The sequence below is a fragment of the Mobula birostris genome, chromosome 2 (genome assembly GCF_030028105.1).
Source record: "Mobula birostris isolate sMobBir1 chromosome 2, sMobBir1.hap1, whole genome shotgun sequence".
Taxonomy (NCBI): domain Eukaryota; kingdom Metazoa; phylum Chordata; class Chondrichthyes; order Myliobatiformes; family Myliobatidae; genus Mobula; species Mobula birostris.
The window spans coordinates 86831559-86857099 of record NC_092371.1 but is presented as its reverse complement, the minus strand read 5'-3'; the positions used below and the strand labels follow the sequence as shown (position 1 = coordinate 86857099).

At 48.9% G+C, this 25541-nt stretch overlaps 1 protein-coding gene across 1 annotated transcript in view; it reads right to left on the bottom strand.

The window, feature by feature from the left end:
* The window catches only part of rims4 (regulating synaptic membrane exocytosis 4), a 234906-nt gene that overhangs the window by 7909 nt on the left and 201456 nt on the right, over positions 1–25541 (bottom strand). The window contains exon 5 of the mRNA XM_072244541.1: positions 2582–2721. Within this exon, the coding sequence (XP_072100642.1) occupies positions 2582–2721 (140 nt within the window). The remainder of the gene's footprint in view (positions 1–2581; positions 2722–25541) is intronic.

The following is a 25541-nucleotide window of genomic DNA, read 5'->3' as shown; positions in this document are numbered from 1 at the left end:
AGCCCCTTGTCCTAATCTCAGTATTACTAATTTTTGTTTTTGCGGTTTGTTTTCTTTTCCACATTAATTGTCAGCTTTTGTTTGTGTGTAGTTTTTCATTAATTCTATTGCATTTCTTTGTTCTACTGTAAATATCCTCAAGCAAATAAATCTCAGGTTAGTAGCTGGTGACATATGATATAAATTTATGTTGAACTTTGAAATCTGATTTTGGACAAGAGGCTGGAAAACTTCAAGGTTTTCTCGAAAATAATAGGACAAGGTAGAAGAACATTGCACCATGGGCTAGATGGGCTGAAGGGCCTGATTCTGTGCTCTAGTGCTCTATGACTGACTGCAAGGGTCCCAGTCCCAGGGCGAACTCAGTCAACTTTCAAACACCCCAGAGAGCTGCCTCAAACAGTAGGGGACCTTATCAAACTTCAAAGTCCTATTTATTATCAAAGTACATATATATCACCATACACTACCCTGAGATTCACAGAAAAATAAAGAAATACAAAAAAAAACTGACAAATAACCAAAGTGCAAATAAAATTAATAATACTGAGAACATGAGTGTAAAGAGTCATTGAGAACATGAGTGTAAAGAGTCATCGAAAGTGAGCCTGCAGGTTGTAGAATCAGTTTAGAGTTCTGGTGAGTGAAGTTATCCACGCTGGTTCAAGAGCCTGATGGTTGTAGGGTAATAACTGTTCCTGAACCTGACGGTGTGACAGCCAAGGTTCCTGCTCACTGGTAGTAGCAAGAGGAGAGTGTGGCCTGGATGGTGGAGGTTCTTGATGAAAGATGCTGCCTCCTTGTGTCAGCAGTCCTTGTAGATGTGCTCAATGGTGGGGAGGGCTTTCCCTGTGATGGGCTAGGATATATCCACCAGCTTTGTAGGTTTTTCCATTCCTGGGATTTGGTGTTTGCACACCAGGCTGTGATACAAACAGTCAGAATACTCTCCACAGTGCATCTTTAGAAGTTTGTCAAAGTTCTTGGTGACATGCTGAATCTCACGTTAATGAGAGGGCCAAACGACTATTTAGGAGTGTCAGAATTGCTAATCGGTTGTCCAGCATACAGAGATACAGTGAAAGTTTTTGTTTGCCTGCCATTCCGCCACTCCATTGAGGAGGTACAGAAGTAAAACAATATTGGGATGCAAATCGAGTTATAGAGAAGGGGGCAGCTCCGGTGGACAGCAAGGCACAAGAGTCACAATGAGGTCACCTGAGAGCAAGAGCAGGCCATCCAACCCAACAAGAATGGTCCTCCAGAGTCACACAGCACAGACACTGCCCATTCTGCCAACCCAGATTCCCATCCAAGCCAGGCCTATTTGCCGTGTTTGGCCCATATCACATTAAATCTTTCCTCTCCATCCACCTGGAAATGTGCTTTTTAAATGCTGTTAACATGTCTGGCCCCTCTTCCTCTGGCATCTTGTTTCATATGCTGACAGCTCTCTGGGTGAAAAGTTACCCCTCAGGTTCCTACTAAAACTCTCCCCTCTCATCTTAAAAGTTTGCTCCCAGGTTTTGATTCCCCAACCCGAGGGAATAGACTGTGCATACCGACCCTGACACAGCACAGAGTGATGATGTCTTCACCCTTACCTTTGCCCAGCATTATTTTTTTACAGCTCTGTAAGATCATTCCTCATTCTCCTACGCTCCAAAGTGAGAAGTCCCAACCTGCTCAAGCTCACTACTACATAAATCTCCATTCCCTGAACTCCCACTCCTGTCGACACATCTGACAATGCCGTGTGGGCAGCCTGACCTGCTGTGCTCCTCCAGCATTCTAGGTTTTGCTCTTTACACAGAGGGTAGTGAGGACCCAGAATGAGCTGCCAGAGGAAGAGGTCGAGGCAGCTACAAAGGCATAGAGTCATAAAACACTACAGAACAGAAACAGGCCCTTTGGTCCATCTAGTCCATGCCAAACTATTATTCTGCCTCATCTCATTGACCCTCACCCTGACCATACCCCTCCATATCCTCCCATCCATGTACCTATCCAAACTTCTCCCTGGTCCCATCGACCCACACCTGGACCATATCCCTGCCATCCATTTACCTATCCAAACTTCTCCCTAGTCCCATCGACCCACACCCAGACCATAGTCCTCCATACCCTCCCATCCATGTACCTATCCAAACTTCTCCCTAGTCCCATCTACCCACTCCTAGGCCATAGTCCTCCATATCCTTCCCATCCATGTATCTATCCAAACTTCTCTTAAATGTTGAAATCGAACCCACATTCACCACTTCCATTGGCAGCTCATTCCATACTCTCACCACGCTCAGTGAAGTACCCTTTCAGGTTCCCCTTAAATATTTCACCTTTCACCTTTAGGCTCACCCAACCAGAGTGGAGTGAGTACTTATGGATGTCTCCACTTTATGAGTTATTTGGATAAATACATGAAGGGAGGGGTTTGGAGGATTATGGGCCGAAATGGGTAACTGGGAAGGTCAGCATGAATCAGATGGGCTGAAGGAGCCCGTTTCTGTGCTGTATTACTCTCTGATTCTAGGGCTCTCTAGTGCATGAAGCCCCACCCCCACCCAATTCATCCAACACTGACCTGCAAGATCTTGCCCTGGGGACTCTCATTGAAGACCAGGATCTGGTGATACAGCGGGTCAAGAGATTTGTGCACACTCTTGGTTTTCTTTTTCGCAATGCAGACCCCGTTCTCCAGAAGGTAGAGTTTAATATAAGCAGCTGGAAGAAAAGGAGAATGGTTGGAACCCAACCCAATTCATCATCAGCATGCAGACATTCAGATTCACATGTACGTGAAAACGCTGGGTGGTGGGGTAGAGATACATTTCTACCAAAGGAGGTGTAAGGCTCTCCTTCCCTCTGCTAGCCTGCAGGTTGCCCTGGGGCAAAGTGTAGCACCTACTTACCCTCTGATCAGGGTCGCGTGAAGCCGTGGGAGCAGCTGGTGCATATCACAAGTCCTGGTTATGCAACTTCTGACGCCAGGCAGACAGTCTCTGAAGAGTATTGATAATGGCTGGGGTTGCCCGTCTTGTAAAGACACTGTCCAGAAGGAGGCAATGGCAAACCACTTTTGTGGAAAAAATTGGCGAAAACAATCACGGTCATAGACCATGATCACCTACGTCATACGGCATGGCAGCAAAAGAACGAACAGAGAAATGTACAGTAAAATACATTGTTCTTATTAACAACCAACACAACCCGGGGATGTGCAGGAGCCAGTGTCACCACACAGAACACAACAAGCACCAAAACAACCCCCTTCTTCTCTCACACCCTCTGGGCCTCCAGCCATTGGAGAAAAGGGGAAGAGTGGATCACATGAAGGAGTCAATGTCTCGGAGTGTTTGGTGGGATCGGCTGGGGCAGGAACATCTACAGAAGATGTCACTCAGTGGAGCACTGGCTCTTTAAAGACCCTTCAATGGATGGAGGATGGGATTCCCAAAACACTCAGCACCCCATCTAAAGCCCAACACAGGAGTAGGGGGTGGGGAGTGAGGGGTTCGTAAAGGTGATTGGATAATTGAAGGGGGGTCAATAGATTACTGAGAAGTGGAGGGGGGGGTCTTATTGATGAGGGAAGGTGGATTACTAGTAAGCGAGATTTTTGACAAGCTTTGAAGTTCTTGATGAGTGATGGAGTAGATTTCTGATAAGGAGGAGGATTTTTGATGAGGGACAGCTTAGTGGAGCATGGACCAGCACTTGGAGCTATGATGTTGTGGCCATTACAGAGACTTGGATGGTGCAGGGGCAGGAATGGCTACTTCAAGTGCCAGGCTTTAGATGTTTCAGAAAGGACAGGGAGGGAGGCAAAAGAGGCGGGGACGTGGCACTGTTGATCAGGGATAATGCCACGGCTGCAGAAAAGGAGGAAGTCATGGAGGGATTGTCTACTAAGTATCTGTGGATGGAAGTTAGGAATAGGAAGAGGTTAATAACTCTACTGGGTGTTTTTTTATAGACCACCCAATAGTAACAGGGACATCGAGGAGCAGATAGGTAGACAGATTCTGCAAAGGTGTAATAATAACAGGGTTGTTGTGGTGGGAGATTTTAATTTCCCAAATATTGATTGGCATCTCCCTAGAGAGAGGGGTTTAGATAGGGTGGAGTTTGTTAGGTGTGTTCAGGAAGGTTTCTTGGCACAATATGTAGATAAGCCTACAAGAGGAGAGACTGCACTTGATCTGGTATTGGGAAATGAAACCGGTCAAGTGTCAGATCTCTCAGTGGGAGAGCATTTTGGAGATAGTGATCACAATTCTATCTCCTTTACCATAGCATTGGAGAGGGATAGGAACAGGCAAGTTAGGAAAGTGTTTAATTGGAGTAAGGGGAAATATGAAACTATCAGGCAGGTGCTTGGAAGCATAAATTGGAAACAGATGTTCTCAGGAAAACATACAGAAGAAATGTGGCAAATCTTCAGGAGATATTTGTGTGGGGTTCTGCATAGGTACATCCCATGAGACATGGAAAGGATGGTAAGGTACAGGAACCATGGTGTACAAAGGCTGTTATAAATCTAGTCGAGAATGAAAGAAGAGCTTACAAAAGATTCAAAGAACTAGGTAATGATAAAGATCTAGAAAATTATAAAGCTAGCAGGAAGGAGCTTAAGAATGAAATTTGGAGAGCCAGAAGGGGCTATGAGAAGGTCTTGGCGGACAGGATTAAGGAAAACCCCAAGGCATTCTACAAGTATGTGAAGAGCAAGAAAGACGTGAGAGAATAGGACTGATCAAGTGTGACAGTGGAAAAGTATGTATGGAACTGGAGGAGATAGCAGAGGTACTTAATGAATACTTTGCTTCAGTATTCACTACGGAAAAGGATCTTGGCGATTGTAGTGATGACTTGCAGCGGACCGAAAAGCTTGAGCATGTAGATATTAAGGAAGAGGATGTGCTGGAGTTTTTGGAAAGCATCAAGTTGGATAAGTCATCAGGATCAGACGAGATGTACCCCAGGCTACTGTGGGAAGCAAGAGAGGAGATTGCAGAGTCTCTGGCAATGATATTTGCATCATCAATGAGGACGGGAGAGGTTCCGGAGGATTGGAGGGTTGTGGATGTTGTTCCCTTATTCAAGAAAGGGAGTAGGGATAGCCCAGGAAATTATAGACCAGTGAGTCTTTCTTCAGTGGTTGGTAAGCTGATGGAGAAGATCCTGAGAGGCAGGATTTATGAACATTGGAGAGGCATAATATTGTTAGGAATAGTCAGCATGGCTTTGTCAAAGGCAGGTTATGCCTTACGAACCTGACTGAATTTTTTGAGGATGTGACTAAACACATTGATGAAGATAGAGCCGTAGATATAGGGTATATGGATTTCAGCAAGGCATTTGATAAGGTACCCCATGTAAGGCTTAATGAGAAAGTAAGGAGGCATGGGATCCAAGGGGACATTGCTTTGTGGATCCAGAACTGGCTTGGCCACAAAAGGCAAAGAGTGGTTATAGACGGGTCATATTCTGCATGGAGGTTGGTGACCAGTGGTGTGCCTCAAGATCTGTTTTGGGACCCTTACTCTTTTTGATTTTTTAAAATGACCTAGATGAGGAAGTGGAGGGATGGGTTAGTAAATTTGTTGATAACACAAAGGTTGGGAGTATTGTGGATAGTGTGGAGGGCTGTCAGAGGTTACAACGGGACATTGATAGGATGCAAAACTGGGCTGAGAAGTGGCAGATGGAGTTCAACCCAGATAAGTGTGAGGTGGTTCATTTTGCTAGCTCAAATATGATGGTAGAATATAGTATTAATGGTAAGACTCTTGGCAATGTGGAGGATCAGAGGAATCTTGGGGTCCGAGTCCATCGGACACTCGAAGCTGCTGTGCAGGTTGATTGTGTGGTTAAGAAGGCATACGGTGCATTGGCCTTCATCAACCGTGGGACTGAGTTTAAGAGCCGAGAGGTAATATTGCAGCTAAATAGCACCCTGGTCAGACTGTGCTCAGTTCTGGTTGCCTCACTACAGGAAGGACGTGGAAACCATAGAAAGGGTGCAGAGGAGATTTACAAGGATGTTGCCTGGATTGGGGAGCATGCATTATGAGAATAGATTGAGTGAACTTGGCCCTTTTCTCCTTGGAGCGACAGAGGATGAGAGGTGACCTGATAGAGGTGTACAAGATAATGAGAGGTGTTGAACGTGTGAATAGTCAGAGACTTTTTCCCAGGGCTGAAATAGAAACATAGGAAACCTACAGCATAATACAGGCCCTTCGGCCCACAAATCTGTGCTGAACATGTCCTTACCTTAGAACTACCTAGGCTTACCCATAGCCCTCTATTTTTCTCAGCTCCATGTATCCATCCAGAAGTCTCCTAAAAGACCCTATCATTTCGCCTCCACCACCACCGTTGCCAGCAGCCCATTCCACGTACTCACCACTCTCTGCGTAAAAAACTTACCCCTGACATCTCCTCTGTACCTGCTTCCAAGCGCTTTAAAACTGTGCCCTCTTGTGTTAGCCATTTCAGCCTTGGGAAAAATTCTCTGACTATCCACATGATCAATGCCTCTCAATATCTTGTGCACCTCTATCAGGTCACCTCTCATCCTCCATCGCTCCAAGGAGAAAAGGCCGAGTTCACTCAACCTATTCTCATAAGGCATGCTCCCCAATCCAGGTAGCATCCTTGTAAATCTCCTCTGCACCCTTTCTATGGTTTCCACATCCTTCCTGTAGTGAGGCAACCAGAACTGAGCACAGTACTCCAAGTGGGGTTTGACGAGAGTCCTATATAGCTGCAACATTACCTCTCAGCTCTTAAACTCCATCCCACGGTTGATGAAGGCCAATGCACTGCATGCCTCCTTCATCCACAGAGTCAACCTGCATAGCAGCTATGAGTGTCCTATGGACTCCGACCATAGAAGTCAGGGGTAATGGCTAGCACGAGAGGGCGGAGTTTTAAGGTGCTTGGAAGTAGGTACAGAGGAGATACCAGGGGTAAGTTTTTTTACGCAGAGAGTGGTGAGTGCGTGGAATGGGCTGCTGGCAACGGTGGTGGAGGTGGAAATGATAGGGTCTTTTAAGAGACTCATGGATGGATACATGGAGCTTAGTAAAATAGAGGGCAATGGGTAACCCTAGGGAGCTCTAAGGTAATGACATGTTCAGCACAGCTTTGTTGGCCGAAGGGCCTGTATTGTGCTGTAGGTTTTCTATGTTTCTATGATGGCAGCAGTTGATTGATGCAGGACAAAGTATTGATCGGGGATGAATAATTAATGGATTAATAGATTATTGATGGGCTGGAGGTTTCTGACTACAGCAGAATCTTTTCATTGAGTGATACAGCACAGTAACAGCCTGTGCTGCCCAATTATATCCATGTGAACAATTAACCTACTAAACTGGACATCTTTGCATCTGGGAGGAAACCAGAGCACTCAGAGGAAATGCACGTAGTCACAGGAAGAATGTACAAACTCCTTGCAGATAGCAGCAGGGACTTAACCCGGGTCACTGATGTGTTCTAATATCTAAGAGCCACACTATCATGTGCCCGGAACATTGACATGCACATTAATAATGGAGCAAAGTATGACGGGGATGCATAGATTACTGACAGACTGTGCATTACTAAGGCCGCAGATTTCTGATGACAAATTATTAATGAAGGTAGATAATTGATGCATGTTGAATATTGATGAGGGCTGATCATTGATGGAAGTTAATTCTTGATGGGGGACAGATTATTGATGAAGAGGGATAATTGATGGGGTTGAATATTGATGAGGTTGAATATTGATGTTGAATATTGATGAGGTTGTATTATTCAGCTGGAAATGTTTGTTGCTAACTTTCACCACCTTCCCCTCTGCTGTGGGCAAAGGGATTAGCCACTGCTATGGAGGGAGGAATTGGCCATCGCTGTGGAGGGAGGGGGATTAGCCACCGCTGTGGGTGGGGGGGGGGAGGGATTAGCCATCGCTGTGGAGGGAGGGGGATTAGCCACCGCTGAGGGTGGGGGGCGGGGGGGAGGGATTGGCCATCGCTGTGCAGGGAGGGGTTAGCCACTGCTGTGGGGGGAGGGGGATTAGCCACTGCTGTGGGGGGAGGGGTTCCCCACTGCCATGGCTCTTAATGGATCTGTTGATCAGAGGGAGTTCAACTCCCAGCCAACTGTTTGAGAACTTGGATCAGGTTAGTCAACAGAAGAGTGTGTGTTTGTTAGGCAGAGAGAAACTGGCACAATTGCCCTCCTGGGGCATTGGGATAGGAGTTGTCCCCTGCTGGCCCAGTCTGGGCTCCAAAGACTCCGAAGCCACAAGGGAACTGTAGGAGATCTCACCAGTACAAACTCCACAGTGTGATAAGGCAATCCACATTGTCACCTCAAGATCAAGGAATTACACTGAACAACTGTAGCCTTCCCAACAGAGCCAACAATGAACGACAGAACTGAGAGGTGGATTGTTCTCCGCAGACACCATGGTGCAGAGACCAGAGACTGGAATCTGGAGCAACACACAATCTGCTGAAGGTACTGATTGGGTCAAGCAGCTTCTGTGGTGGGAAAGGAACTGTCGCTGTTCCAGGTCAGGACTCTACATCAGGATTCACTACGTTGTGATATGGGGTTTCAGCCCACAATGGAATGAGCTTCCAAAGGAAGTGCTTGTACAGGATAATAAATAACACTTTGGGGTGTCACAGAAACCCGCAGTGGCCATTGCGACTCTATTGCAGCCTGGGGGATTGGGTGATGGACAGTGTGACTGTATTACAGCCTGGCGGGGTTGGGCGATGGACAGTGTGACTGCATTGCAGCCTGGGGGATTGGGCGATAGATAGACAGTGTGACTCTATTACAGCCTGGGGGATTGGGTGATGGACAGTTTGGAGATGGACAGTGTGACTGTATTGCAGCCTGGGGGATTGGACAATGGACAGTTTGGAGATGGACAATGTGACTATATTACAGCCTGGGGGATGGGCGATGGACAGTGAGACTGTATTGTAGCCTAGCGGGGTTGGGCGATGGACAGTTTGGAGATGGACAGCGTGATTGTATTGCAGCCTGGGGGATTGGGTGATAGACAGTTGGGCGATAGACAATGTGACTATATTACAGCCTTGGGGATTGGGCGATGGACAGTTTGGAGATGGACAGTGTGACTGTACTGCAGCCTGGCGGAGTTGGGCGATGGACAGTGTGACTATATTGCAGCCTGGGGGATTGGGCAATGGACTGTTTGGAGATGAACAGTGTGACTGTATTACAGCCTGGGGGATTGGGCGATGGATAGTTTGAGATGAACATTGTGACTGTATTGCATCCTGGGGGATTGGGCGATGGACAGTGTGACTGTATTACACACTGGTGGATTGGGCGATGGATATTGTGATGGTATTACAGCCTGGGGGATCAGGCGATTGAAATTTGGAGATGGACAGTGTGACTGTATTGCAGCCTGGGGTATTGGGCAATGGAGAGTGTGAATGTAATACAGCCTAGCGGGGTTGGGCGATGGACAGTGTGACTGTATTACAGCCTAGGGAATTGGGCGATGGACAGTGTGACTGTACTGCAGCCTGGGGGATTCGGCCATGGGCAGTTTGGAGATGGACAGTGTGACTGTATTGCAGCCTGGGGGATTGGACGATGGACAGTTTGGAGATGGACAGTGTGACTGTATTGCAGTCTTAGGGATTGGGTGATGGACAGTGTGACTGTATTGCAGCCTGGGGGATTGGGCAATCGACAGTGTGACTGTATTACAGCCTAGGGGACTGGGCGATGGACAGTTTGGAGATGGACAGAGTGACTGTATTGCAGCCTGGGGGATTGGGCGATGGACAGTGTGACTGTATTGCAGCATCGAGGATTGGACAATGGACAGTTTGGAGATAAACAGTGTAACTGTATTACAGCCTAGGGGATTGGGCGATGGACATTGTGACTGTATTGCAGCCTAGGGGATTGGGCGATAGAAACTGTGACTGTATTGCAGCCTGGGGAATTGGGCGATGGACAGTGTGACTGTATTGCAGCCTGGGGGATTGGGCGATGGACAGTTTGGAGATGGACATTGTGACTGTATTGCAGCCTGGGGGATTGGGCGATAGACAGTGTGACTGTATTGCAGCCTGGGGAAGTGGGAGATGGACAGTTTGACTGTATTGCAGCCGGGGGGATTGGGCAATGGACAGTTTAGAGATGGAAAATGTGAATGTATTGCAACCTGGGGGATTGGGCGATGGACAATATGACTGTATTACATCCTGGGGGATTGGGTGATGGACAGTGTGACTGTATTGAAGCATGGGGGATTGGGCGATGGACAGTTTGGAGATGAGCACTGTGACTGTATTGCAGCCTGGGGGATTGAACAATGGACAGTTTGGAGATGGACAGTGTGACTGTATTGCAGCCTGGGGGATTGGGCAATGGACAGTGTGACTGTATTGCAGCCTGGGGAAGTCGGCGATGGATAGTTTGGACATGGACAGTTTGACTGTACTACAGCAGGGGGGATTTGGCGACGGACAGTTTTGAGATAGAAATGTGAATGTATTGCAGCCTGGAGGATTGGGCGGTGGACAATGTGATTGTATTACATCCTGGTGGATTGGGCGATGGACAGTGTGACTATATTGCAGCATGGAGGATTGGGCAATGGACAGTTTGGAGATGGACAATGTAACTGTATTGTAGCCTGGGGGATTAGATGATGAACAATTTGACTGTATTATAGCCTAGTGGATTGGACAATGGACAGTTTGGCAATGGACATTGTAACTGTATTGCTGCCTGGGGGATTGGGCGATGGACAGTGTGACTGTATTGCAGCATGTGGGATTGGGCGATGGACAGTTTGGCGATGGACATTGTGACTGAATTGCAGCCTGAGGATTGGGCGATGGACAGTGTGACTGTATTACAGCCTGGGGGATTGAGTGATTGACAGTTTGCCGATAGACATTGTGACTATATTGCAGCCTGGTAGGGTTAGGCGATGGACAATATAACTGTATTACAGCCTAGGGGATTGCGCGATGGACAGTTTAGAGATGAACAGTGTGAATGTATTACAGCCTAGGAGATTGGGCGATGGACAGTATGACTGTATTACATCCTGAAAGATTGGGCGATGGACGGTGTGACGGTATTACAGCCCGGGGGATTGGACGATGGGCAGTTTGGAGATGGACAGTGTGACTGTATTGCAGCCTGGGGGATTAGGGGATGTACAGTGTGACTATTACAGCCTGGGGGATTGGGCGATGGACAGTTTGGCAATAGACAGTGTGACTGTATTGCAGCCTGGGGGATTGTGTGATGGACAATTGTAGGATACACATTGTGACTGTATTGCAGGCTAGGGTATTGAGCGATGGACAGTGCGACTGTATTACAGCCTATAGGATTGGGTGATTGACATTTTGGAGATGGAGAATGTGACTGTATTGCAGCCTAGGGGATTCGGCGATGGACAGTTTGGCGATGGACAGTGTGACTGTATTACACCCTGGGGGATTGTACGATACACATTGTGACTGTATTGCAGCCTGGGGGATTGGGCGATGGACAGTGCGACTGTATTACAGCCTATGGGATTGGGTGATTAACAGTTTGGATATGGACAAAGTGATTGTACTGCAGCCTGAGGGATTGGGCGATGAACAGTTGGGCGATGGACAGTGTGACTATATTACAGCCTTGGGGATTGGGCGATGGACAGTTTGGAGATGGACAGTGTGACTATATTGCAGCTTGGGGGATTGGGCAATGGATAGTTTGGAGATGGACACTGTGACTGTTTGCAGCCTGGGGGATTGGACGATGGACAGTTTGGAGATGAACATTGTGACTGTATTGCAGCCTGGGGGATTGGGCGATGGACGGTGTGACTGTATTGCAGCCTGGGGGATTGGGCGATGGACGGTGTGACTGTATTGCAGCCTAGGAAATTGTGCGATGGTTAGTTTGGAAATGGACATTGTGAATGTATTGCAGCCTGCGAAATTGGGCGATGCACAATATAACTGTATTTCAGCCTGGGGGATTAGGCGATGGATAGTGTGACTGCATTGCAGCCTAGTGAAGTGGGAGATGGACAGTTTGACTGTATTGCAGCTGGGGAGATTAGACAATGGACAGTTTAGAGATGGAAAGTGTGAATGTATTGCAACCTGTGGGATTGGGCGATGGACAATGTGACTGTATTACATCCTGGGGGATTGGGTGATGGACAGTGTGACTGTATTGAAGCATGGGGGATTGGGCGATGGACAGTTTGGAGATGGGCAGTGTGACTGTATTGCAGCCTGGGGGATTGGACAATGGACAGTGTGACTATATTACAGCCTGGGCGATGGGCGATGGACAGTGTGACTGTATTGCAGCCTGGGGGATTGGGCAATCGACAGTGTGACTGTATTACAGCCTAGGGGACTGGGCGATGGACAGTTTGGAGATGAACAGAGTGACTGTATTGCAGCCTGGGGGATTGGGCGATGGACAGTGTGACTGTATTGCAGCATGGAGGATTGGACAATGGACAGTTTGGAGATAGACAGTGTAACTGTATTACAGCCTAGGGGATTGGGCGATGGACAGTTTGGAGATGGACAGTGTGACTGTATTGCAGCCTGGGGGATTGGGCGATGGACAGTGTGACTGTATTGCAGCCTGGGGAAGTGGAAGATGGACAGTTTGACTGTATTGCAGCCGGGGGGATTGGGCAATGGACAGTTTAGAGATGGAAAATATGAATGTATTGCAACCTGGGGGATTGGGCGATGGACAATGTGACTGTATTACATCCTGGGGGATTGGGCGATGGACAGTGTGACTGTATTGAAGCATGGGGGATTGGACAATGGACAGTTTGGAGATGGACAGTGTGACTGTATTGCAGCAGGGGGGATTTGGCGATGGACAGTTTGGACATGGACAGTTTGACTGTACTGCAGCAGGGGGGATTTGGCGATGGACAGTTTGGAGATAGAAATGTGAATGTATTGCAGCCTGGGGGATTGGGCGGTGGACAATGTGATTGTATTACATCCTGGTGGATTGGGCGATGGACAGTGTGACTGTATTACATCCTGGGGGATTGGGCGATGGACAGTTTGGAGATGAACATTGTGACTGTATTGCAGCCTGGGGGATTGGGCAATGGACGGTGTGACTGTATTGCAGCATGTGGGATTGGGCGATGGACAGTTTGGCGATGGACATTGTGACTGAATTGCAGCCTGAGGATTGGGCGATGGACAGTGTGACTGTATTACAGCCTGGGGGATTGGGTGATTGACAGTTTGCCGATAGACATTGTAACTATATTGCAGCCTAGTGGGATTAGGCGATGGATAATATAACTGTATTACAGCCTGGGGGATTGGGCGATGGACAGTTTAGAGATGGACAGTGTGAATGTATTACAGCCTAGGAGATTGGGCGATGGACAGTGTGACTGTATTACATCCTGGGGGATTGGGCGATGGACGGTGTGACGGTATTACAGCACGGGGGATTGGACGATGGACAGTTTGGAGATGGACAGTGTGACTGTATTACAGCCTAGGGGATTGGGCGATGGACAGCTTAGCAATAGACAGTGTGACTGTATTGCAGCCTGGGGGATTGTGTGATGGACAATTGTATGATACACATTGTGACTGTATTGCAGCCTAGGGTATTGAGCGATGGACAGTGCGACTGTATTACAGCCTATGGGATTGGGTGATTGACATTTTGCAGATGGACAATGTGACTGTATTGCAACCTAGGGGATTCGGCGATAGACAGTTTGGCGATGGACAGTGTGACTGTATTACACCCTGGGGGATTGTACAATACACATTGTGACTGTATTACAGCCTGTGGGATTGGGTGATTGACAGTTTGGATATGGACAAAGTGATTGTACTGCAGCCTGAGGGATTCGGCGATGAACAGTTGGGCGATGGACAGTGTGACTATATTACAGCCTTGGGGATTGGGCGATGGACAGTTTGGAGATGGACAGTGTGACTATATTGCAGCTTGGGGGATTGGGCAATGGATAGTTTGGAGATGGACACTGTGACTGTTTGCAGCCTGGGGGATTGGACGATGGACAGTTTGGAGATGAACATTGTGACTGTATTGCAGCCTGGGGGATTGGGCGATGGACGGTGTGACTGTATTGCAGCCTAGGGAATTGGGCGATGGGTAGTTTGGAAATGGACATTGTGAATGTATTGCAGCCTGCGAGATTGGGCGATGCACAATATAACTGTATTTCAGCCTAGGGGATTAGGCGATGGACAGTGTGACTGCATTGCAGCCTAGGGGATTGGGTGATGGACAGTTTGGAGATGAACAGTGTGACTGTATTGCAGCCTGGGGGATTGGTTGATGAACAGTCTGACTGTATTACAGCCTAGGGGATTGAGCATGGACAGTTTGGAGATGGACAGTGTGACTGTATTGCAGCCTGGAGGATTGGGCGATGGACAGTGTGACTGTATTGCAGCCTGGCGGATTGGGCGATGGACAGTGCGACTGTATTACAGCCTGTGGGATTGGGTGATTGACAGTTTGGATATGGACAAAGTGATTGTACTGCAGCCTGAGGGATTGAGCGATGAACAGTTGGGCGATGGACAGTGTGACTATATTACAGCCTAGGGGATTGAGCATGGACAGTTTGGAGATGAACAGTGTGACTGTATTGCAGCCTGGGGGATTGGTTGATGAACAGTGTGACTGTATTACAGCCTAGGGGATTGAGCATGGACAGTTTGGAGATTGACAGTGTAACTGTATTGCAGCCTGGAGGATTGGGCGATGGACAGTGTGACTATATTGCAGCCTGGGGAAGTGGGCGATGGACAGTTTGGACATGGACAGTGTGACTATATTACAGCCTGTGGGATTGGGTGAATGACAGTTTGCCAATGGACATTGTGACTACATTACAGCCTGGGGGATGGGCGATGGACAGTGAGACTGTATTGTAGCCTAGCGGGGTTGTGCGATGGACAGTTTGGAGATGAACAATGTGACTGTATTGCAGCCTGGGGGATTGGGCAATGGACAGTTAGACTGTATTACAGCCGAGGGATTGGGCGATGGACAGTGTGACTGTATTGCAGCCTGGGGAAGTCGGCGATGGATAGTTTGGACATGGTCAGTTTGACTGTACTGCAGCAAGGGGGATTTGGCGACGGACAGTTTGGAGATAGAAATGTAAATGTATTGCAGCCTGGGGGATTGGGCGATGGACAGTGTGACTATATTGCAGCATGGAGGATTGGGCGATGGACAGTTTGGAGATGGGCAGTGTGACTGTATTGCAGCCTGGGGGATTGGACAATGGACAGTTTGGAGATGGACAGTGTGACTATATTACAGCCTGGGGGATGGGCGATGAACAGTGAGACTGTATTGTAGCCTAGCGGGGTTGGGCGATGGAAAGTTTGGAGATGGACAGCGTGATTGTATTGCAGCCTGGGGGATTGGGTGATAGACAGTTGGGCGATAGACAATGTGACTATATTACAGCCTTGGGGATTGGGCGATGGACAGTTTGGAGATGGACAGTGTGACTGTACTGCAGCCTGGCGGAGTTGGGCGATGGACAGTGTGACTATATTGCAGCCTGGGGGATTGGGCAATGGACTGTTTGGAGATGAACAGTGTGACTGTATTACAGCCTGGGGGATTGGGCGATGGATAGTTTGAGATGAACATTGTGACTGTATTGCATCCTGGGGGATTGGGCGATGGACAGTGTGACTGTATTACACACTGGTGGATTGGGCGATGGATATTGTGATGGTATTACAGCCTGGGGGATCAGGCGATTGAAAGTTTGGAGATGAACAGTGTGACTGTATTGCAGCCTGGGGTATTGGGCAATGGAGAGTGTGAATGTAATACAGCCTAGCAGGGTTGGGCGATGGACAGTGTGACTGTATTACAGCCTAGGGAATTGGGCGATGGACAGTGTGACTGTACTGCAGCCTGGGGGATTCGGCCATCGGCAGTTTGGAGATGGACAGTGTGACTGTATTGCAGCCTGGGGGATTGGACGATGGACAGTTTGGAGATGGACAGTGTGACTGTATTGCAGCCTGGGGGATTGGGCAATCGACAGTGTGACTGTATTACAGCCTAGGGGACTGGGCGATAGACAGTTTGGAGATGGACAGAGTGACTGTATTGCAGCCTGTGGGATTGGGTGAATGACAGTTTGCCAATGGACATTGTGACTGCATTACAGCCTGGGGGATAGGCGATGGACAGTGAGACTGTATTGTAGCCTAGCGGGGTTGGGCGATGGACAGTTTGGAGATGAACAATGTGACTGTATTGCAGCCTGGGGGATTGGGCAATGGACAGTTAGACTGTATTACAGCCGAGGGATTGGGCGATGGACAGTGTGACTGTATTGCAGCCTGGGGAAGTCGGCGATGGATAGTTTGGACATGGACAGTTTGACTGTACTGCAGCAAGGGGGATTTGGCGACGGACAGTTTGGAGATAGAAATGTAAATGTATTGCAGCCTGGGGGATTGGGCGATGGACAGTGTGACTATATTGCAGCATGGAGGATTGGGCGATGGACAGTTTGGAGATGGACAGTGTGACTGTACTGCAGCCTGGCGGAGTTGGGCGATGGACAGTGTGACTATATTGCAGCCTGGGGGATTGGGCAATGGACTGTTTGGAGATGGAAAGTGTGAATGTATTGCAACCTGTGGGATTGGGCGATGGACAATGTGACTGTATTACATCCTGGGGGATTGGGTGATGGACAGTGCGACTGTATTGAAGCATGGGGGATTGGGCGATGGACAGTTTGGAGATGGGCAGTGTGACTGTATTGCAGCCTGGGGGATTGGACAATGGACAGTTTGGAGATGGACAATGTGACTATATTACAGCCTGGGGGATGGGCGATGGACAGTGAGACTGTATTGTAGCCTAGCGGGGTTGGGCGATGGACAGTTTGGAGATGGACAGCGTGATTGTATTGCAGCCTGGGGGATTGGGTGATAGACAGTTGGGCAATAGACAAAGTGACTACATTACAGCCTTGGGGATTGGGCGATGGGACAGTTTGGAGATGGACAGTGTGACTGTACTGCAGCCTGGCGGAGTTGGGCGATGGACAGTGTGACTATATTGCAGCCTGGGGGATTGGGCAATGGACTGTTTGGAGATGAACAGTGTGACTGTATTACAGCCTGGGGGATTGGGCGATGGATAGTTTGAGATGAACATTGTGACTGTATTGCACCCTGGGGGATTGGGCGATGGACAGTGTGACTGTATTACACTCTGGTGGATTAGGCGATGGATATTGTGATGGTATTACAGCCTGGTGGATCAGGCGATTGAAAGTTTGGAGATGGACAGTGTGACTGTATTGCAGCCTGGGGTATTAGGCAATGGAGAGTGTGAATGTAATACAGCCTAGCGGGGTTGGGCGATGGACAGTGTGACTGTATTACAGCCTAGGGAATTGGGCGATGGACAGTGTGACTGTACTGCAGTCTGGGGGATTCGGCCATGGGCAGTTTGGAGATGGACAATGTGACTGTATTGCAGCCTGGGAGATTGGACGATGGACAGTTTGGAGATGGACAGTGTGACTGTATTGCAGTCTTAGGGATTGGGTGATGGACAGTGTGACTGTATTGCAGCCTGGGGGATTGGGCAATCGACAGTGTGACTGTATTACAGCCTAGGGGACTGGGCGATGGACAGTTTGGAGATGGACAGAGTGACTGTATTGCAGCCTGGGGGATTGGGCGATGGACAGTGTGACTGTATTGCAGCATCGAGGATTGGACAATGGACAGTTTGGAGATAAACAGTGTAACTGTATTACAGCCTAGGGGATTGGGTGATGGACATTGTGACTGTATTGCAGCCTAGGGGATTGGGCGATAGAAACTGTGACTGTATTGCAGCCTGGGGAATTGGGCGATGGACAGTGTGACTGTATTGCAGCCTGGGGGATTGGGCGATGGACAGTTTGGAGATGGACATTGTGACTGTATTGCAGCCTGGGGAAGTGGGAGATGGACAGTTTGACTGTATTGCAGCCGGGGGGATTGGGCAATGGACAGTTTAGAGATGGAAAATGTGAATGTATTGCAACCTGGGGGATTAGGCGATGGACAATATGACTGTATTACATCCTGGGGGATTGGGCGATGGACAGTGTGACTGTATTGAAGCATGGGGGATTGGGCGATGGACAGTTTGGAGATGAGCAGTGTGACTGTATTGCAGCCTGGGGGATTGGACAATGGACAGTTTGGAGATGGACAGTGTGACTGTATTGCAGCCTGGGGGATTGGGCAATGGACAGTATGACTGTATTGCAGCCTGGGGAAGTCGGCGATGGATAGTTTGGACATGGACAGTTTGACTGTACTACAGCAGGGGGGATTTGGCGACGGACGGTTTTGAGATAGAAATGTGAATGTATTGCAGCCTGGGGGATTGGGCGGTGGACAATGTGATTGTATTACATCCTGGTGGATTGGGCGATGGACAGTGTGACTATATTGCAGCATGGAGGATTGGGCGATGGACAGTTTGGAGATGGACAGTGTGACTGTATTGCAGGCTGGGGGATTGGGCAATGGACAGTTTGGAGATGGACAATGTAACTGTATTGTAGCCTGGGGGATTAGATAATGAACAGTTTGACTGTATTATAGCCTACTGGATTGGGCAATGGACAGTTTGGCAATGGACATTGTAACTGTATTGCTGCCTGGGGGATTGGGCGATGGACAGTGTGACTGTATTGCAGCATGTGGGATTGGGCGATGGACAGTTTGGCGATAGACATTGTGACTGTATTGTGACAATTGCAGCCTGAGGATTGAGCGATGGACAGTGTGACTGTATTACAGCCTGGGGGATTAGGTGATTGACAGTTTGCCGATGGACATTGTGACTATATTGCAGCCTGGTGGGGTTAGGCGATGGACAATGTAACTGTATTACAGCCTGGGGGATTGGGCGATGGACAGTGTGAATGTATTACAGCCTGGGGGATTGGGCGATGGACAGTGTAACTGTATTACATCCTGGGGGATTGGGCGATGGACGGTGTGACTGTATTACAACCCGGGGGATTGGACGATGGACAGTTTGGAGATGGACAGTGTGACTGTATTGCAGCCTGGGGGATTGGGCAATCGACAGTGTGACTGTATTGCAGCCTAGTGAAGTGGGAGATGGACAGTTTGACTGTATTGCAGCTGGGGGGATTAGACAACGGACAGTTTAGAGATGGAAAGTGTGAATGTATTGCAACCTGTGGGATTGGGCGATGGACAATGTGACTGTATTACATCCTGGGGGATTGGGTGATGGACAGTGTGACTGTATTGAAGCATGGGGGATTGGGCGATGGACAGTTTGGAGATGGGCAGTGTGACTGTATTGCAGCCTAGGGGATTGGACAATGGACAGTGTGACTATATTACAGCCTGGGTGATGGGCGATGGACAGTGTGACTGTATTGCAGCCTGGGGGATTGGGCAATCGACAGTGTGACTGTATTACAGCCTAGGGGACTGGGCGATGGACAGTTTGGAGATGAACAGAGTGACTGTATTGCAGCCTGGGGGATTGGGTGATGGACAGTGTGACTGTATTGCAGCATGGAGGATTGGACAATGGACAGTTTGGAGATAGACAGTGTAACTGTATTACAGCCTAGGGGATTGGGCGATGGACAGTGTGACTGTATTGCAGCCTGGGGGATTGGGCGATGGACAGTGTGACTGTATTGCAGCCTGGGGAAGTGGAAGATGGACAGTTTGACTGTATTGCAGCCGGGGGGATTGGGCAATGGACAGTTTAGAGATGGAAAATATGAATGTATTGCAACCTGGGGGATTGGGCGATGGACAATGTGACTGTATTACATCCTGGGGGATTGGGCGATGGACAGTGTGACTGTATTGAAGCATGGGGGATTGGGCGATGGACAGTTTGGAGATGAGCAGTGTGACTGTATTGCAGCCTGGGGGATTGGACAATGGACAGTTTGGAGATGGACAGTGTGACTGTATTGCAGCCTGGGGGATTGGGCAATGGACAGTGTGACTGTATTGCAGCCTGGGGGAGTCGGCAATAGATAGTTTGGACATGGACAGTTTGACTGTACTGCAGCAGGGGGGATTTGGCGACGGACAGTTTGGAGATAGAAATGTGAATGTATTGCAGCCTGGGGGATTGGGCGGTGGACAATGTGATTGTTTTACATCCTGGTGGATTGGGTGATGGACAGTGTGACTGTATTACATCCTGGGGGATTGGGCGATGGACAGTTTGGAGATGAACATTGTGACTGTATTGCAGCCTGGGGGATTGGGCAATGGACGGTGTGACTGTATTGCAGCATGTGGGATTGGGCGATGGACAGTTTGGCGATGGACATTGTGACTGAATTGCAGCCTGAGGATTGGGCGATGGACAGTGTGACTGTATTACAGCCTGGGGGATTGGGTGATTGACAGTTTGCCGATAGACATTGTGACTATATTGCAGCCTAGTGGGGTTAGGCGATGGATAATATAACTGTATTACAGCCTGGGGGATTGGGCGATGGACAGTGTGACGGTATTACAGCACGGGGGATTGGACGATGGACAGTTTGGAGATGGACAGTGTGACTGTATTGCAGCCTGGGGGATTAGGGAATGTACAGTTGCACTGTATTACAGCCTGGGGATTGGGCGATGGACAGCTTGGCAATAGACAGTGTGACTGTATTGCTGCCTGGGGGATTGTGTGATGGACAATTGTATGATACACATTGTGACTGTATTGCAGCCTAGGGTATTGAGCGATGGACAGTGTGACTGTATTACAGCCTATGGGATTGGGTGATTGACATTTTGCAGATGGACAATGTGACTGTATTGCAACCTAGGGGATTCGGCGATGGACAGTTTGGCGATGGACAGTGTGACTATATTACACCCTGGGGGATTGTACAATACACATTGTGACTGTATTGCAGCCTGGGGGATTGGGCGATGGACAGTGCGACTGTATTACAGCCTGTGGGATTGGGTGATTGACAGTTTGGATATGGACAAAGTGATTGTACTGCAGCCTGAGGGATTGGGCGATGAACAGTTGGGCGATGGACAGTGTGACTATATTACAGCCTTGGGGATTGGGCGATGGACAGTTTGGAGATGGGCAGTGTGACTATATTGCAGCTTGGGGGATTGGGCAATGGATAGTTTGGAGATGGACACTGTGACTGTTTGCAGCCTGGGGGATTGGACGATGGACAGTTTGGAGATGAACATTGTGACTGTATTGCAGCCTGGGGGATTGGGCGATGGACGGTGTGACTGTATTGCAGCCTAGGGAATTGGGCGATGGGTAGTTTGGAAATGGACATTGTGAATGTATTGCAGCCTGCGAGATTGGGCGATGCACAATATAACTGTATTTCAGCCTAGGGGATTAGGCGATGGACAGTGTGACTGCATTGCAGCCTGGGGGATTGGGTGATGGACAGTTTGGAGATGAACAGTGTGACTGTATTGCAGCCTGGGGGATTGGTTGATGAACAGTCTGACTGTATTACAGCCTAGGGGATTGAGCATGGACAGTTTGGAGATGGACAGTGTGACTGTATTGCAGCCTGGGGGATTGGGCGATGGACAGTGTGACTGTATTGCAGCCTGGCGGATTGGGCGATGGACAGTGCGACTGTATTACAGCCTGTGGGATTGGGTGATTGACAGTTTGGATATGGACAAAGTGATTGTACTGCAGCCTGAGGGATTGAGCGATGAACAGTTGGGCGATGGACAGTGTGACTATATTACAGCCTAGGGGATTGAGCATGGACAGTTTGGAGATGAACAGTGTGACTGTATTGCAGCCTGGGGGATTGGTTGATGGACAGTGTGACTGTATTACAGCCTAGGGGATTGAGCATGGACAGTTTGGAGATGGACAGCGTGACTGTATTGCAGCCTGGGGGATTGGCGATGGACAGTGTGACTATATTGCAGCCTGGGGAAGTGGGCGATGGACAGTTTGGACATGGACAGTTTGACTGTACTGCAGCAGGGGGGATTTGGCGACGGATAGTTTGGAGATAGAAATGTAAATATATTGCAGCCTGGGGGATTGGGCGGTGGACAACGTGATTGTATTACATCCTGGGGGATTGGGCGATGGACAGTGTGACTATATTGCAGCATGGAGGATTGGGCAATGGACAGTTTGGCAATGGACATTGTGACTGTATTGCTGCCTGGGGGATTGGGCAATGGACAGTGTGACTGTATTGCAGCATGTGGGATTGGGCGATGGACAGTTTGGCGATAGACATTGTGACTGTATTGTGACAACTGCAGCCTGAGGATTGAGCGATGGACAGTGTGACTGTATTACAGCCTGGGGGATTAGGTGATTGACAGTTTGCCGATAGACATTGTGACTATATTGCAGCCTGGTGGGGTTAGGCGATGGACAATGTAACTGTATTACAGCCTGGGGGATTGGGCGATGGACAGTGTGAATGTATTACAGCCTGGGGGATTGGGCGATGGACAGTGTAACTGTATTACATCCTGGGGGATTGGGCGATGGACGGTGTGACTGTATTACAACCCGGGGGATTGGACGATGGACAGTTTGGAGATGGACAGTGTGACTGTATTGCAGCCTGGGGGATTGGGCAATCGACAGTGTGACTGTATTGCAGCCTAGTGAAGTGGGAGATGGACAGTTTGACTGTATTGCAGCTGGGGGGATTAGACAATGGACAGTTTAGAGATGGAAAGTGTGAATGTATTGCAACCTGTGGGATTGGGCGATGGACAATGTGACTGTATTACATCCTGGGGGATTGGGTGATGGACAGTGTGACTGTATTGAAGCATGGGGGATTGGGCGATGGACAGTTTGGAGATGGGCAGTGTGACTGTATTGCAGCCTGGGGGATTGGACAATGGACAGTGTGACTATATTACAGCCTGGGCGATGGGCGATGGACAGTGTGACTGTATTGCAGCCTGGGGGATTGGGCAATCGACAGTGTGACTGTATTACAGCCTAGGGGACTGGGCGATGGACAGTTTGGAGATGAACAGAGTGACTGTATTGCAGCCTGGGGGATTGGGCGATGGACAGTGTGACTGTATTGCAGCATGGAGGATTGTACAATGGACAGTTTGGAGATAGACAGTGTGACTGTATTACAGCCTAGGGAATTGGGCGATGGACAGTGTGACTGTACTGCAGCCTGGGGGATTCGGCCATGGGCAGTTTGGAGATGGACAGTGTGACTGTATTGCAGCCTGGGGGATTGGACGATGGACAGTTTGGATATGGACAGTGTGACTGTATTGCAGTCTTAGGGATTGGGTGATGGACAGTATGACTGTATTGCAGCCTGGGGGATTGGGCAATCGACAGTGTGACTGTATTACAGCCTAGGGGACTGGGCGATGGACAGTTTGGAGATGGACAGAGTGACTGTATTGCAGCCTGGGGGATTGGGCGATGGACAGTATGAATATATTGCAGCATCGAGGATTGGACAATGAATAGTTTGGAGATAAACAGTGTAACTGTATTACAGCCTAGGGGATTGGGCGATGGACATTGTGACTGTATTGCAGCCTAGGGGATTGGGCGATGGACAGTGTGACTGTATTACAGCCTGGGGGATTGGGTGATTGACAGTTTGCCGATAGACATTGTAACTATATTGCAGCCTGGTGGGGTTAGGCGATGGACAATATAACTATATTACAGCCTAGGGGATTGGGCGATGGACAGTTTAGAGATGAACAATGTGAATGTATTACAGCCTAGGAGATTAGGCGATGGACAGTATGAATGTATTACATCCTGGGGGATTGGGCGATGGACGGTGTGACGGTATTACAGCCCGGGGGATTGGACGATGGACAGTTTGGAGATGGACAGTGTGACTGTATTGCAGCCTGGGGGATTGGGCGATGGACAGTGTGACTGTATTGCAGCCTGGCGGATTGGGCGATGGACAGTGCGACTGTATTACAGCCTGTGGGATTGGGTGATTGACAGTTTGGATATGGACAAAGTGATTGTACTGCAGCCTGAGGGATTGAGCGATGAACAGTTGGGCGATGGACAGTGTGACTATATTACAGCCTAGGGGATTGAGCATGGACAGTTTGGAGATGAACAGTGTGACTGTATTGCAGCCTGGGGGATTAGTTGATGAACAGTGTGACTGTATTACAGCCTAGGGGATTGAGCATGGACAGTTTGGAGATGGACAGTGTGACTGTATTGCAGCCTGGGGGATTGGGCAATGGACAATTGTAGGATACACATTGTGACTGTATTGCAGCCTAGGGGATTTGGCGATGGACAGTGTGACTGTATTACACCCTGGGGGATTGTACGATACACATTGTGACTGTATTGCAGCCTGGGGGATTGGGCGATGGACAGTGCGACTGTATTACAGCCTATGGGATTGGGTGATTGACAGTTTGGATATGGACAAAGTGATTGTACTGCAGCCTGAGGGATTGGGCGATGAACAGTTGGGCGATGGACAGTGTGACTATATTACAGCCTTGGGGATTGAGCGATGGACAGTGTGACTATATTGCAGCTTGGGGGATTGGGCAATGGATAGTTTGGAGATGGACACTGTGACTGTTTGCAGCCTGGGGGATTGGACGATGGACAGTTTGGAGATGAACATTGTGACTGTATTGCAGCCTGGGGGATTGGGCGATGGACGGTGTGACTGTATTGCAGCCTAGGAAATTGTGCGATGGTTAGTTTGGAAATGGACATTGTGAATGTATTGCAGCCTGCGAAATTGGGCGATGCACAATATAACTGTATTTCAGCCTGGGGGATTAGGCGATGGACAGTGTGACTGTTTGCAGCCTGGGGGATTGGACGATGGACAGTTTGGAGATGAACATTGTGACTGTATTGCAGCCTGGGGGATTGGCGATGGACAGTGTGACTATATTGCAGCCTGGGGAAGTGGGCGATGGACAGTTTGGACATGGACAGTTTGACTGTACTGCAGCAGGGGGGATTTGGCGACGGATAGTTTGGAGATAGAAATGTAAATATATTGCAGCCTGGGGGATTGGGCGGTGGACAACGTGATTGTATTACATCCTGGGGGATTGGGCGATGGACAGTGTGACTATATTGCAGCATGGAGGATTGGGCAATGGACAGTTTGGCAATGGACATTGTGACTGTATTGCTGCCTGGGGGATTGGGCAATGGACAGTGTGACTGTATTGCAGCATGTGGGATTGGGCGATGGACAGTTTGGCGATAGACATTGTGACTGTATTGTGACAATTGCAGCCTGAGGATTGAGCGATGGACAGTGTGACTGTATTACAGCCTGGGGGATTAGGTGATTGACAGTTTGCCGATAGACATTGTGACTATATTGCAGCCTGGTGGGGTTAGGCGATGGACAATATAACTGTATTACAGCCTGAGAGATTGGGCGATGGACAGTGTGAATGTAT